The following is a 15770-nucleotide window of genomic DNA, read 5'->3' as shown; positions in this document are numbered from 1 at the left end:
TTTTTTGCAGATGGATATCCAGTTAACCAGCACCGTTTGTTAAAGAGACTGTCTTTTCCCCAATTAATGGACTTTAGGCATTTGTCAAATATCAGCTGCTCATACGTGGATGAATTTATGTCTGGATTCTCAATTCTGTTCCATTGGTCTATGTATCTGTTGTTGTACCAGTACCAGCCTGTTTTGACTACCATGGTAGTGTAATAGGTTCTAAAATCAGGTAGTGTGAGGCCTCCCACTTTGTTCTCCTTCTTCAGTAATGCTTTACTTATTCGAGGCCTCTTCCCTTTCCATATGAAGTTGGTGATTTGTTTCTCCATCTCATTAAAAAATGCTGGTGGAATTTGGATCGGGATTGCATGGTATCTGTAGATCGCTTTGGGTAGAACTGACATTTTCACAATGTTGGTCTTCCTATCCATGAGCAAGGTATGTTTTTCCACACATGCAGGTCTCTTTTGGTTTCTTGCAGTAGTGTCTTGTAGTTTTCCTTGTATAGGTCTTTTACATCTCTGGTTAGATTTATTCCTAAGTGTTTTATCTTCTTTGGGGCTGTTGTAAATGGTATTGATTTGGTGATTCCCTCTTCAGAGATCTCTTTTTTTGGTGTAAATGAATCCAGCTGATTTTTGTATGTTTACCTTTTATCCTAATACTTTGCTGAAATCTTCTACTAGTTCTAGTAGTTTTTTTGGGAATTCTTTGGGGTTTCTGTGTATAAGATCATATCATCTGCAAGTAGAGATACTTTGACTTCTTCCTTACTAGTCTGGATGCCCTTTATTTCTTTTTCTAGCATAATTGCTCTGGCTAGGACCTCCAGCACAACGTTGAGTAAGAGTGGTGATAAAGGGCATCCTTGTCCGGTTCCTGTTCTCGAGGGGCGTGCTTTCAAAGTCTCTCTATTTAAGATGATGTTGGCTGTTGGCTTTGTATAAATGCCCTTAATTATTTTGAGCAATTTCCCTTCTGTGCCTGTTATGCTGAGAGTTTTTGTCATGAATGGGTGTTGGAGTTTGTCAAATGCCTTTTCTACATCAATTGATAAGATCATATGGTTCTTGTCTTTAGTTTTATTAATGTGATGGATTACATTGATTGTTTTTCTAATGTTGAATCACCCCTGTGTACCTGATATAAATCCCACTTGATCATGGTGAATTATTTTTTTGATATGTTGTTGAATTCTATTGGCTAGAGTTTTGTTGAGGATTTTTGTGTCAGTGTTCATGACGGGTATTAGTCTGTAGTTTTCTTTTTTTGTAGTGTCTTTACCTGGTTTTGGTATCAAGGTTATGCTGGCTTCATAGAATGAGTTTGGGAGTATTCCATCCTTTTCTGTGCTCTAAAATACTTTCAGTACTAGTGGTGTTAATTCTTCTTTGAAAGTTTGGTAGAATTCTCCAGTGAAACTGTCAGGGCCAGGGCATTTTTTTGGTTGAGAGTTTTAAAATTACCTTTTCAATCTGTTCTTTTGTTACAGATTTTATATAGTTGTTCTACCTCTGTGTTAGTTTAGGTAGGCAGTGAATTTCTTGAAATTTGTCCATTTCCTCTAGGTTTTCAAATTTGTTAGAGTACAGTTTTTCATAGAATTCTGTTATGATTCTTTTAATTTTCATTAGGTCTGTTGTGATGTCACCATCTCATTTCTCATACAGGTTATCTGCTTCCTCTCCTGTTTTTCTTTTGTCAGTTTGGCCAGTGGTTTATCAATTTTGTTGATCTTTTCAAAGAACCAGCTTTTGTTCTTGTTAACTCTTTCAATTGTTTTTCTAGTCTATTTCATTTAATTCTGCTCTGATTCTTATTATTTCCTTTCTCATGGCGCCCGAGGGCTTCTTTTGCTGCTCTCTTTCTGCTTGTTTGAGTTGTAGGGTTAATGTTTTGATTTTGGCCCTTTCTTCTTTTTGGATGTGTACGTTTATTGCTATAAACTGACACAGCTTTTGCTGTGTCCCAAAGATTCTGGTAGAATGTGTTTTCATTCTCGTTTGATTCTGTGAATTTCTTTATTCCATCCTTAATTTCTTCTATAACCCAGTAGTTTTTGAGCAAGGTGGTGTTCAGTTTCTATGTGTTTGATTTTTTTCCCTTGCTTTTTCTGTCTTTGATTTCTACTTTTATGGCTTTATGGTCAGAAAAGATGCTTTGTAATATTTTGATGCTTTGGATGTTATTAAGGCTTGCTGTGTGGCCTAATATGTGGTGTATTCTGGAGAATGTTCCATGTGTATTGGAAAAGAAAGTATACTTGGCAGCTCTTGGGTGGAGTGTTTGGTATATGTCTCTGAGATCAAGTTGGTTGTTTGTGGCATTTAGATCTTCCGTGTCTTTACTGAGCTTCTTTTTGGATGTTCTGTCCTTCAGCGAAAGTGGTGTGTTGAAGTCTCCTACTATTATTGTGGAGCTGTCTATCACTCTTTTCAGTGCTGTTAGAGTTTGTTTTATGTATTTTGGAGCCCTGTCACTGAGTGCGTAAATATTTATTATGGTTATGTCCTCCTGGTGTATTGATCCTTTAATCATTGTACAGTGTCCTTCCTTATCCTTTGTGTTGGATTTTACTTTAAAGTCTATTTTGTCAGAGATTAATATTGCCACTCCTGCTCTTTTTTGAGTGTTGTTTGTTTGATAGTTTTTTCCATCCTTTGAGTTTTGTTTGTGTCTTTAAGTCTAAGGTGTGTCTCTTGTAGACAGCATATAGACAGATAGTGTTCTTTTATCCATTCTGCCACTCTCTCTTCATTGGTGCATTTAGTCCATTTACGTTCAGCATAATTATTGATAGGTATGAGTTTAGTGCTGTCGTTTTGATGTGTTTTTTTGTGTGTGTGTGTGTGTGTGTGTGTTGTTGACAGTTTCTTTGTTCTACTTAATTATCTGTGCTGAGTCATTTTTCTTTATGCATTTTCTTTTCATCTTTTTCAGTGTTGTTGACTTTGTATTTGCTGAGTCTTTGTATTTTTCTTGTTTTTTATTTTGATGTGTAGGATTGTTAGTTTCCTTTGTGGTTACCTTAATATTTACCCCTATTTTTCTAAGTTTATACCAGTCTTTTATTTCTTTATATTGCCTTGACTTCTCCATATGAAAGATCTATGTCTACATTTTTTAGTCCCTCTTTTTTGTTTTAATGTTGTCATCTTTTACATCTTAACATCTCTGTTTTCCTGTTTTCAGTGTTTTAGCTTTGATTTATTTTTGTGACTTCCCCATCTGGGTAGATGTCTGGTTGCTCTGTCATGTGTTCTAGTCTTTGGTTGTTATCTGATGTTACGGACTTTCTAACCAGAAGACTCCCTTTAATATTCCTTGTAATTTTAGCTTGATTTTTGCAAATTCCCTAAACTTCTGTTTATCTGGAAATGCCCTAATTTCGCCATCATATTTGAGAGACAGTTTTGCTGGATATATAATCTTGGCTGGTCATTTTTTTCCTTCAAGGCTTTATATATGTCATCCCATTGCCTTCTTGCCTACATGGTTTCTGCTGAGTAGTCCGTGCTTATTCTTATTGACTTTCCTTTGTAGATGACTTTTCATTTATCCCTAGCTGCTCTTAAGATTCTCTCTTTATCTTTGGTTTTGGTAAGTTTGAGTATAATATATCTTCATGACTTCCTTTTGGGATCTATCTTATGTGGGGTTCGATGAGCATCTTGGATAGATATCTTGTCATCTTTCACGATACCAGGGACGTTTTCTGCCAACAAATCTGCAGCAATTCTGTCTGTATTTTCTGTTATCCCCCTCTGTTCTGGTACTCCAGTCACTTGTAGGTTATTCCTCTTGATAGAGTCCCATATAATTCTTAGGGTTTCTTCATTTTTTTAAATCCTTTTCTCTGATTTTTCCTCAAATAAGTTGATGTCAAGTGCTTTATCTTCAGTCTCACTAATTCTGACTTCATTGCCTCAGTTCTGCTCCTATGACTTTCTGTTGATTGAGTTGTCTAATTCTGAAATTTTATTGTTAATCTTCGGTATTTCTGATTGCTGTCTTTCTATGGATTCTTGCAGCCTGTTAAATTTGTTATTATGCTGTTTAAACTTAAAAGTTCCTCTGTTGCTTTGTCTGTGTGTTCTTTTGCTTGTTCTGTATTTTTCCTGATCTCTTGAAGAGTTCTGTATGTTAATATTTTCTATTCTACCTCTGGTAATTCCAAGAAGTTCTCTTCCTCTGGAAAATTTCTTGAATCTTTGTTTTGGAGCTTGTTGAAGCCATCATGGTCTGCCTCTTTATGTGATTTGATATTGACTGTTGTCTCTGAGCCATCAATTAGTTATTATATTTATTTTATATTTGCTTACTGTGTCCTAGCTTTTTGTTTTGTTTTGTTTTGATATTCCCAAATAGGCTGCTCGTGTGAGCTAGTTTGATTATTGGTGCCTTTGAAGCTCTAATGTCCTGTTACCTGGTGGTTAGATCTGTTACTAGGTATGCGAGCCCAGGAGTCTTTTTACTTTTCTTGTATGGATTCAGCTCAGGTGTCCAGGTAGTCAGTCACCAAGTGTGTGGTGCAGGCTCTCATCTGCCATCCTAGACAGGCAAGGGTGAATGGTGTGGGCACAGATATGTAGCTGCAATAGAAGGTCAGGCGCTGAGCAAGGCAGTGGGCTGACGGTTGCTCCTGAGTGTCTGGGAGGAAAGCATCTTCCTGTTGCCTAGAGCATGTAGGTGGGTGGGTTTTACAGTCAGACTGTTAGCACCCAGTGTTGTTGATGTAAGGACTGGGGGGGCACGACTTATTCTTGGACCCCTGTTGTGGGTGGCTAGGTGGTCTGGATGGAGCCACCAGTCATCAGGCCCCTGATGTGGGTAGGTAAAGACCTTGCTTAATGGGCTGAGCAGTGTCAAATGTCACGAACCTACTACTTCACCATATAGATGCTACAGTTGAAGTTAGGCTTCAGGTATATACTCTGTTGTGCTTTGGTAATAAGGGCTTATGTTGTTGAAATGGGCCCATACAGGTCTGTGCAGGGGTGAAAGACATTCAAAGTCTGTGGACCCCTTATGCCTGTGCCTAGGCAGAGGAGCTGTACCTATTCTGAGTTCCTATTTTAGGGGAGCTGGCAGATTACTTTTTCCTCATTGTTAATTTGTTCCCTCTCAAGGCCATGTGAATGGCTCAGGGCACGTAACGGGTCCCCCTTCTGGCCCAGGGGACGCGGCAGTCACTGAAGCTGGCCCGGGGTGGGGTGCAGAGTGGGGGGGGCAGGTAAATTGGGAAAGAGGTTTTTCCCAAAGGAGATGTTTTCTGATCCATGTGGTAGGTCTGATGCATGTGCTTATCTTTTGCTGATTGAGTGCCGCTTTTCACTGGGTCTGGAGGTGTGAGTAGACTCTCTGCCACTTGGTCTCTCCCAATATGGAAAACACCTCCCGAGCGCCACTGCTTGCCTCACAGCACATGCCAGCCTATCCGGCCTGAAGGGTGCTGGCTCCTGCCAGGCCAGGTCTAGCAACTCCTCGCTGCTTCCGAACTGTCTCTCCCTCCCCCTGCCACTCGATCCAATTCCTCAACTTCACCTTTGATGTTCAGGGCTCCTAGATTGTCATATATAATCGATACGGTTGTTTTTTCAAGCCTTTGTTGTAAGAGGGACCACAGGAAGTGTCTCTTGGCCCCGCCTCTCTGATTCTTTTTTTGAAAATGATGTTTGTAGGAAAATGCTGTGAAGTTCTGTTTTTTTCTTGCCCCTCTTAATGAAACTAGAGTTAAATTTTTGTGTCACTGGGCAAGTTGAAATCATTAGCTTCCTTTTAGAAAGAGACAGGGTGTGTTCTGCCTTTTGTGTGCATCAGTGGGAGAGAAAAGGAAAAACCTCAGTGGTAATTTTTCCCCCATGCTTAAGTCCTGGTCCTGTCTATTGAATTTATGTGGACTCTTTCCTCTAGTCACATGCACTTTAGAGAATTGTGCCTGACCCTGTCTATATAGCCTGTCTGAGTCTATCTGTGTTTGTCACCTGTACTGTGGTCAAAGTACATTATCTTGCTGGTAACTTGGCAATTAGAAATCTTAAGTTCTATCCTGAATGGAAGTAGCTTAAACTTAGATTTGAAAGGATGGTCCATGGGTTAGCAGAGCTGGCTAACAATCCTTTTCCTCCTTTTCTTTCACCTACACACACACAAACACACACAGACACATACACACCCTATCTGTTATATCTGTAGACTGTCATAGCTTCAGGTACTCCATGGTTCCTCTACTTTGGGATTTTGGCTCCTCTTACATTCTTTGTTTCACCTTAGGTTTGTTTGTAAGTCTGCTGCAACTAAAAGCTCTCATCGGAAAGATCATTTAGACTAGAAATTTTGTCATATGCATGATGACATAGATTACTCACTTAGAGGGTGGAGGTGTTTAGGAGAAGTTAACGATTTTAATTCATACTGAATATGAAAGCTTATGTTTAAGAACACATTGTCTTAAAGAGAGCTCTTGCCATCAACGCCAAAGAGTTTATGGAAGATTTTAGTGTTTATGCTGTATATGAATAATACATATTATGTACCTAAATCTACACTTTTGATGAAGACAGTGCATTCATATATTAACATTTGAAATTAACTGAACATTTCAGTGAATTTTTTGCCTTACTTTGTGAAAGCCTAAGGCAGATGAAACATTTTTGTATTTCTACTTTTTGTTTCATAATTCACAGTTAAATCCTCCAAACCAGGCATTTCAAATGGCACAGTAGCCCAGAGAATGTTTTTATCCTTGAGCGGACTGACTGAACAGCTTATCTTTACAGTCTGCAGTTCAGGGGATAAGAATAGTGTTTAAGTGACTTCTAATATGTTTTTACAGAGTATTTTAATAGTTATACTATTTATAAATTAATCAGTAGGAACATTTAATAATATATCCTTTGTTTTCTAACATTTGCAAACTTATCTCCTGACTCCTTTAAAGTTTGATTCAGTCTACAACTTACCTTTGAGCCTTATTTAATTCTTTTATGTTAGATAACTTTCCAAACAAGCAATATTGCTTTACTTTTGTAAAGATTGTTAATATATTGGCTAAACAACCCAATTATTTAAACCTCATTTCTTTATCCTTAATACTTTTACTCAGACATTCTATGTTTAATACAAATCATTAGAATATTTAGATTAACAAGACCATTATCCTAAACCAGATGCTAATAGATTGATTGGCAAAGAAGACTAAACATCATAACCTGTTCACACTGAAATATGCTGTCCTCTGGTATCCGTGATTTTAGCTTTTGAATAACATTCTGGAAATGATGCTGTAACCATCAGACAACTCCAGTGATTATGATACACTGGTAGCTCTTAGTGTGCATGACTCTGATTCCTTATTGCAAGCTGTAGTTTTGAGAATGCTAAATGCATTGTATGCCATAAGCCTTTTGGATTGCTCATTAGTGAATTGTAATTTCACACTTCATTTAAAATATTCTTAAACATTCTCTCACAGTAAAAGGTTTCACACAGTAATTAAAAGACCTAGTTAACAAAGTCTGAGAAGTCTGATTTCCTTATGGGGAATGATTTTGCTAAACTGTAGCATTTCAATTAATACATTAGAATTTGCCAAATAGAAATTTTATATTGCTGTGACCCAAAATATTATTGCCTAGTGAAAAGTGAAATAGTGTTTGCTCTCAGGAAATAAATAAGCATTTTAACTTTTGTCCTCCCTTTGGTGCAGATTGAGGATGAGCTTTTTAATCCAGATTATGTGGAGGTGGACCGGATAATGGACTTTGCACGCAGCACAGACGATCGGGGAGAGGTAACAGAAGATCATTTGTATTAGGAGGAGGAGGCTTAGACAGCACATCCGTGTTTATGGAGAATGATGTGTAGAATCCTAGATCAGGTCCCAGTCAGAGCCTTGGGTTATGATGCACTTGTTCTAAATTTAACTGAAATTTACTGACTTGCTATTAGTTTTTGACTCATTAATAATACTTAATGTGTTTTACGTTTAATTTGAGAGCTTTTAAAAAAAATCAGTTTTCAATATGAAGCCAATACATTTTACACAATTTCAGAATACAATCAATAAAGAATCAATCTGTTTTGGTATGAATCTCTCATGTAGCACCAATTTCCCTTCTATAATGAAGAGTGCTCTTGTAACAAAATGGAGTTTAATGTTATTTAGCATTGGGCATCCTTAGTGAAACTGATGAACAAAGTTTAATGTTCACCACAGAAGATAGTACAAAAAATATTTCTCTTGATGAAATCCTAGTCTTGACATTCTCATGTTGCCTTGCAAAACCCTGTGAGGTTGTAAAGGACGAGTCTAGTGGCTTCCTGAGCATTGTGTCTTGGCAACCATGTGCCCACCATGACTTCTGTCATCCTGGCGTCTTCATGTAAATTTAGTTTTAGATAGAAAGTGTTTGGGTTTTGCAAGCTTGTCTAACAACTCTAGTGAGTTCACAAAGAACTTCGATCTTACTTCAGACTCTCCATCAGGAAACTGTGGTGTTCCAGAGACCAAATCTGTAACTTGATGTTTACTCTTCTAGTTTTGCTTAGTCGTACTTGAAGTTTTTTGCTTCATAGCAAGTTTACAAAGCACAGCAAATGTTTTTAACAGTGCAACCAGAAGGTCAGCGTACCTTGGTGCTGAAATGAGGGTCAACAAGCCAGAGTGTTCTCTAGAGGAAGACAAAGGAAGTCCTGCTGATCCCAAGATAGTTTTCCCTCCACTCTTCTAGAGCTCAAATACATTATTTCAGAGAGATTCAATATAAACAATATCTTTCTCCCAGGGGAAAAGGCAGAGCTCCTAACACATTTACGCTTATTTCTCCTTATTTCAGAAACTAGCCACTTAAGACTGAATCAGACACTTGATACCTGACTTGCATGTATAAGAATAAGGCTCGAATTCAGCTCTAATTGCTTACTAGCTATTTCTTCATACTTTTTGGCTTTTCACTGTTTACAGTTTTGATTGGAGATTTTAAACTAGGAACCTAGTGGTCAGAATTTTAAAACTTCTACCACCTCAGACATAACGGTTGCTGGAGTAGTGTGTATGGATAAATGAAGCAGAGAGTGTGTTTTTCCTGGGAATTCTTTTTTTTTTTGGTACAATCACCCCCTTCTGGTCTCTGCCCCTGGCCCAGCCTGTGACGCACTACCTGGTGAAGTGGTGCTCGCTTCCTTATGAAGACAGCACGTGGGAGCTGAGGCAGGACCTAGACCCGGCCAAGATCGAAGAGTTTGAAAAACTCATGTCCAGGGAGCCGGAAACAGAGCGTGTGGTAAGTATTGGCCCATGCTGGAAGATTTAATTTGAAAATAGCATACTGGTGTGGTCGCTGAGAAACCACTAATGGGATTTACTGTATTTGAAACAGGAGCGACCTCCTGCTGACGATTGGAAGAAATCAGAGAGTTCCAGGGAGTATAAAAACAATAACAAACTCAGGGAATACCAGTTGGAGGGAGTGAACTGGCTACTTTTCAATTGGTACAACATGTATGTGAAGCATATTTTTCTTCACTTTTAAAAATGTCTGTAGCTCTTTTCCTCTGTAGTTATTTAAAATATCAGTTTAAAAAAAACTTAAATAATATTTTAAGTCTCTAAAAAGTTTTAAAAACAATAAGCATTGGGAATATACTTTATTTATTTATTCAGCAGATATTAATAATAGAGATTGATAGAATTATGTAGAATTTTTATTTCTTAGAATTTTGTTTGGAAGTGTATTTTATTGACTCTAAGAGAACATGTGAAGCCATATGGATATGCATTGTGATTGTAATAGTTTACGTTTTGTGAAAAGACAGCAGTATCTAATATCTGTACTCATTAAACTTCCGTTATTTTATTTTCCCCCAAAGGCGAAACTGCATTTTAGCAGATGAAATGGGTTTGGGAAAAACTATCCAGTCCATTACATTTCTCTATGAGATATATTTGAAAGGAATCCATGGCCCTTTTTTAGTAATTGCCCCATTGTCCACAATCCCCAACTGGGAAAGGGAGTTTCGTACCTGGACAGAGTTGAACGTGGTTGTGTATCATGGGAGTCAAGCTAGTCGTCGGACCATTCAGTTGTATGAAATGTACTTCAAAGATCCACAGGTAAAATGTCACAGATATTATCACTTATGCTTATCATGTGCCTTTAAGGAGCTGGAAGTTAAAATGGTCTTAGTGGCTTGGGAGAAGGTCAAGATTTTGCTAAATCGAGAGACTTGCTTGAGATTTCTTATCCAATTTATATTACACTTAAATGTTTATATCACATTTCTATATCTTATCAATGCAGTTCTTTATTTTTAAAGCTTTGGTCATTCTGAGTGTAATTTTTACCTTAGATGACCATAGAAATCCATGTAACTTACTGATATGCTAATTGGTTTTATTCTGTAAGCCTAAGAAAAAGCTAAATTAAAAAATGGTGATACTGACTATGAATCAAAAGAATATTTTATTATAATGTATTATAATGTTGCTAGAAGTGAAAAATATTAGACATGTAAAAAGTCCTTGAAATATGTGACACGCTGAATGAAATATATCCAAAGGGAGGGATTTATATATTGGCTTAATTATAGCAATTGCTATAATTTTTTTCTAGTTACCTATATGCAGTTGCTTATTCTGTGATATTGACAGTGAAGCATTATAAATGACATGATAAAGAAGGAAGAATAGTAATGTGCTAGAAATAGTTTTAAATCCTAGGTAGTAAATGGAACTTCTGTAATTGGAAATGGGAGAGTTTTGTTTTGCATTTTTGTTTAAGTGTAACTGTAACATTTGACCTGTAATTAGGTAAGTAAAAGTGACAAAATACTGAAATCTATTTTTGTATTTACCTTTAGCTTTGGGAAATTATCCTAAGTTCTGTCTTGAGTGAATTTTTTTTTTTAAACTTTAGAGATTTTTTTAAAAAGTTTTAGAAGTAAAAAGTAAAAGCAGTTTTAAAAAAGTGAGCTTTGTACATATCCCTTTGGCCTTTCACCTTTTGGAGCCTGTAGCTTGACTAGTGTGGGCCCCTCTTGGCGCTTGGCTGCACGTGGTGTATAAGGAAGTTGGATCAGAAATTTTGCTAACAATTTTCTAACTTCCTTAAAAAAAGGAAAAGTTTTTGAACTCTGTGTTATACCCTAACAGCTTAAAACCTCGAAAATAACTTGAAAACAGAATATGTTACCTAAAATAGATTTCCAAAAGGATAAATACATGTTTATGCTAATTTATTCACCCTTAAAGTTATTAATGTAACCTTTGATGCACAATACTAATTCAGAGTTGTTTTTGTAGGGTCGAGTGATGAAGGGGTCCTATAAGTTTCATGCCATCATCACTACATTTGAGATGATTTTGACTGATTGTCCTGAGCTGCGGAATATTCCATGGCGCTGTGTGGTCATTGATGAAGCTCACAGGCTGAAGAATAGGAACTGCAAGCTGCTGGAGGGGCTCAAGATGATGGACTTGGTCAGTAGTTGTGTTGGTGATTCCATTGAATCTGAATAGAATTATTACTGACTTGGGATTCTTGCTGCTGTGAATTTGATGCCCGTGAAGGGTGTTTGCAGAGCCTGTCAAGTATTGTCATATATCCTCTTAGACTTCCGGTTACTCAGAAAGAGCTTCTGTCTTCCAGATTCTTACGTTGTTTGCTGGTGTCTTTACTACAGTGGTATACAGAGAATATAGTCATAGTCTTATTTTTACTCAAGTGAGTTTGAAGTATTTTCTTGGATTTCCCCTTTGTTTATAAATACGGACATTTCAGAAGCTGGGGCCAAACTTCACCTCATTGGGGATAATCCAGTTACGTTTCAGGGCTCATGGGTTTTGGCATAGTGTGGTCATTAGAACTGGTAGGTGCAAGTTCTCGGAGAATTTGGCAGGATATCTGGGATTGGTCCAGTTTGCACAGCCACTTAGAAGTTTGAGGCATTTACAAGACCTTGGATTTGATCTGGAGTTGTAGACCACACAAGCCTATCCTCCTCCAGGTTCCCAAGAGGTGGTCAGGTGTTCCTGACTAGATTTTTTCAGTAGGAGTGTCATGGGATGACATGTTGTGTAAGTAGCAGAATGTGACTGATTTTCTTTCCCATGCTGTGTGTGTATGTGATTTCCTAGCAGAAATTGCTCCATGCTGTCAATCATCCCAGGCTTTCTTTTCACTCCATAGTTTACAAGGTGGGTTATGATAATTTGTTTTTCACTTTTAATGTACAATTTGGAAGCTAAGTTATTGTCATTTAGCATGTCTTAGGTTTTTTGATGAGTTTCAAAAAAGTACAAAAAGATTTTAAAAAATCCCTTTAATGTGGACTTCTAGATAAGTTTGATTTCTTGTTAATTGAGAGTTTGAAATGGGGAGGAATATGCTTTAGTTTCATGGCTGTAAATTTTTTTCTTTTTTTTTTTTTTTACTGAATACTGTGGAACAATGGAAAAGAATACCTAAAAGCTTTCTGTTACAGCTGGTTCTTTGAAGCAGCTTCTTTTATTCTTAAATTAAGGGGATTTGATTAGCCAGCCATTCTTTTAATTAAAAACAAACAAACAAAGTCTAGTTTTGTTTACAGGAAGAAATCTAATTGAATTTTCCTAGTTAGGATGATATTTCCCATTTTTCTACCTAATGAGGTACTATTAAAGCTATCCTAAGTAGGACCTTTCTCAAAGCAGTTTATATTATTTAGTGACCAGTCCACAAAACAACTTAGGAACGGTATATAGTCATGAAATCATAGTTAAGCATATGGAAAAGGGAAAATCTATGGCTATATTTGGTCTCTCCAAGTGACAATTTAGCATTGCGTGGAAATAAACCTGTATTTGCAGGTATACACTAGTACTACCTCCTACCCATTGCCAACAAGTTGATTCCAACTCATAATGACCCTATAGGACAGAGTAGAACTGCCCTGTAGGGTTTCCAAGGAGCAGCTGCTAGATTTGAACTGCTGACCTTTTGGTAGTTGTAGCGCATAACCACTGCACCACCAGGGCTCCAGGTCAACACTAATGCTCATTAAATACCTAACTGTGTCTTGTGTGCAGGGCCCTCATCTTCCTACTGATCCATGAAAGAGACTGTTACATCATTGTTCCCTGAAGGCGGAAGTGGCTATCTGACCGAGTTTATCTAAGTTGTGTTCTGTTATTAGTTCATATGGGTCCAGATAGTAAATTTTTACTGCAGAATAGGCCTCTCCTTGTGAGTACAAATGAATTTAACTCTATCAGCATGAAACAATCTAATTGTCATTGGGAGACGTCAGAGGATTTTCTGTTATTTATACTAAGACTTCTAGAGCCCTGGTGGCGCCGTGGTTAAGCACTTGGCTGCTAACCGAAGGGTCAGCAGTTCAAACTCACCAGCCGCTGTGCAGGAGAAATATGTGGCAATCTGCTTCCGTAAAGATAGCAGCCTTGGAAACCCTATGGGGCAGTTATGCGCTGTCCTACAGGGTCGCTATGAGTTGGAATCGACTCAGTGGCAGTGGATTTGGTGGGGGTTTTTTTGTTTTTTTTTTTTTAATACTAAAACTTCATTTGTCTTGGAAGAAGCACAACCAGAATGCTTCTTAGAAGCAAGGGTGGCGAGACTATGTCTCACATATTTTGGATATGTCAGGAGGGATCAGTCCCTGGACAAGGACATCGTGCTTGCTAAAGTAGAGAGTCAGCGAAAAAGAGGAAGACCCTCAACGAGATGGATTGACCCAGTTGCTGCAACAGTGGGCTTAAGCATAACAATGATTGTGAGGATAGTGCAGAACTAGGCAGTGTTTCATTTTATTGTACATAGGGTCGTTATGAGTCGGAACTGACTCAATGGCACCTAACAACAACAAAACTTCATTAATGGATTAGAATCTGTTATCCAGATAAACTTGCTGTTACATATCACAGTGTGCCCTAACCTTTTTCACAGAGTGGCACGTTTAGAAAATAATAAATATTTGTATGTCACACTTGGGTAATAAGAGGCTTCCAACTGCCCCTGGGTGGTGCAGTTAACGTGCTTGGCTGCTAACCAAGAGGTTGGAAGTTCAAGTCCACCAAGAGACACCACAGAAGAAAAGCCTGGTGATCTACTTCTGAAAAATCAGCCATTGAAAACCCTGTGGAGCACGGTTCTATTCTGATACACATGAAGTCCCCATGAGTCAGAATTGACAGCAACTGGTTTTTCTGGTTGCCAACTACCAGAGGTGACAAGCTGGGGGACCCTGATTACCCTAGCCCTGCCAGCTGTCCCCAGGACTTGGCTTACCATCTGGGGAGCTGAATTAGCAAATGAATGAAATGTTTGCTTTTTTTTTAATTGTGTTTCAACATAGCAAAGATTGATTTTTTTTTTTTTTTTTACTTTTTTCATTTTTTCCAATACAAAAATTTATACATACACTGTTACGTGACTCTAATTGCTCTCCCCATACTATGATAGCACACTCCTCCTTTCCACCCCTGATTCCCCATGTCTATTCAACCAGCTCCTAATCCTCTTGGCCTTTCCATCTCACCTCCGAACAGAAGCTGCCCATTTAGTCTCTTGTATCTACTTGAGCTAAAAGGCACACTCCTCATGAATATTACTTTATGTCCCACAGTCCCGTCCAATCCCTGTCTGAAGAGTTGGCCTCAGGAATTGTTTCAGTTCTGGGCTGATACCAGCAGCCATGCTTTCTGGGGTACCTCCAGTCTCAGACCATTAAGTCTGGTCTTCTTAGTAGAATTTGAGATCTGCACCCCACCTTTCTCCTCCTCCATCTGGGGCTCTCTTTTGTGTTCCCTGTCAGGGCAGTCATTGGTGGTAGCCAGGCACCATCTAGTTCTTCTGGTCTCAGGGTGATGAAGTCTCTGGTTTATGTGGCCCTTTCTGTCTCTTGGGCTACTGCTTTTCTTGTGTCTTTGGTGTTCTTCATTCTCCTTTACTCCAGGTGGTTGAGACCAACTGACACATCTTAGATGGCTGCTTGCAAGCTTTTAAGAGCCCCGACGCCACTCACCAAAGTAGGATGCAGAACATTTTCTTCATAAGCTTTATTATGCCAGTTGACCTAGATGTCCCCTGAAACCATAGTCCCCAGACCCCTACCCCTGCTACTCTGTCCCTCGAAGTATTTGATTGTATTCAGGAAACTTCTTAACTTTGGTTTAGTCCAGTTGTGCTGACTTAACCCAGTAGTGAGTGCTGTCCTTCCCTTCACCTAAGATAATTCTTATCTACTCTCTAGTTAGTAAATAACCCTCACCCTCCCTCCCCACCCTTGTAACCATTGAAGAATGTTTTCTTCTGTGTTTAAACCTTTTCTTGAGTTCTTATAATAATAGTGGTCCTACACAATATTTGTCCTTCTGTGACTGACAAAATTCACTCAGCATAATGACCTCCAGCTTCCTCCATGTTATGTTTCACGGCTTCATCGTTGTTCTTTATCACTGTGTAGTATTCCATTATGTGGATATACCATAATTTGTTTATCCATTTGTCCGTTGATGGGCACCTAGGTTGTTTCCATCTTTTTGCTACCGTCAACAGTGGTGCAGTGAACATGGGTGTGCATATATCTATTCGTGTGATGGCTCTTATTTCTCTAGGATATATTCCAAGGAGTGGGTAGCTGGATCGTATGGTACTACTACTTCTAGTTTTTTAAGGAAGCGCCAAATCAATTTCCAAAGTGGTTGTACCATTTTACATTCCCACCAACAGTGTATAAGTGTTCCAGTCTCTCCACAACCTCTCCAGCATTTATTATTTTGT

At 38.3% G+C, this 15770-nt stretch overlaps 1 protein-coding gene across 1 annotated transcript in view; it reads left to right on the top strand.

Annotated features, from left to right (window-relative positions):
* The window catches only part of CHD7 (chromodomain helicase DNA binding protein 7), a 156472-nt gene that overhangs the window by 93023 nt on the left and 47679 nt on the right, over nucleotides 1-15770 (top strand). The window contains exons 8-12 of the mRNA XM_023727724.1: nucleotides 7700-7783; nucleotides 9138-9275; nucleotides 9372-9493; nucleotides 9862-10105; nucleotides 11294-11470. Coding sequence (XP_023583492.1) covers nucleotides 7700-7783; nucleotides 9138-9275; nucleotides 9372-9493; nucleotides 9862-10105; nucleotides 11294-11470 — 765 coding nt within the window. The remainder of the gene's footprint in view (nucleotides 1-7699; nucleotides 7784-9137; nucleotides 9276-9371; nucleotides 9494-9861; nucleotides 10106-11293; nucleotides 11471-15770) is intronic.

This window comes from Trichechus manatus, unplaced genomic scaffold (assembly GCF_000243295.1).
Source record: "Trichechus manatus latirostris isolate Lorelei unplaced genomic scaffold, TriManLat1.0 scaffold00018, whole genome shotgun sequence".
In the NCBI taxonomy this organism is placed as follows: Eukaryota; Metazoa; Chordata; class Mammalia; order Sirenia; family Trichechidae; genus Trichechus; species Trichechus manatus.
Note: the sequence above shows the minus strand (reverse complement) of the source record. Positions and strands in the feature narration are given on the sequence as shown.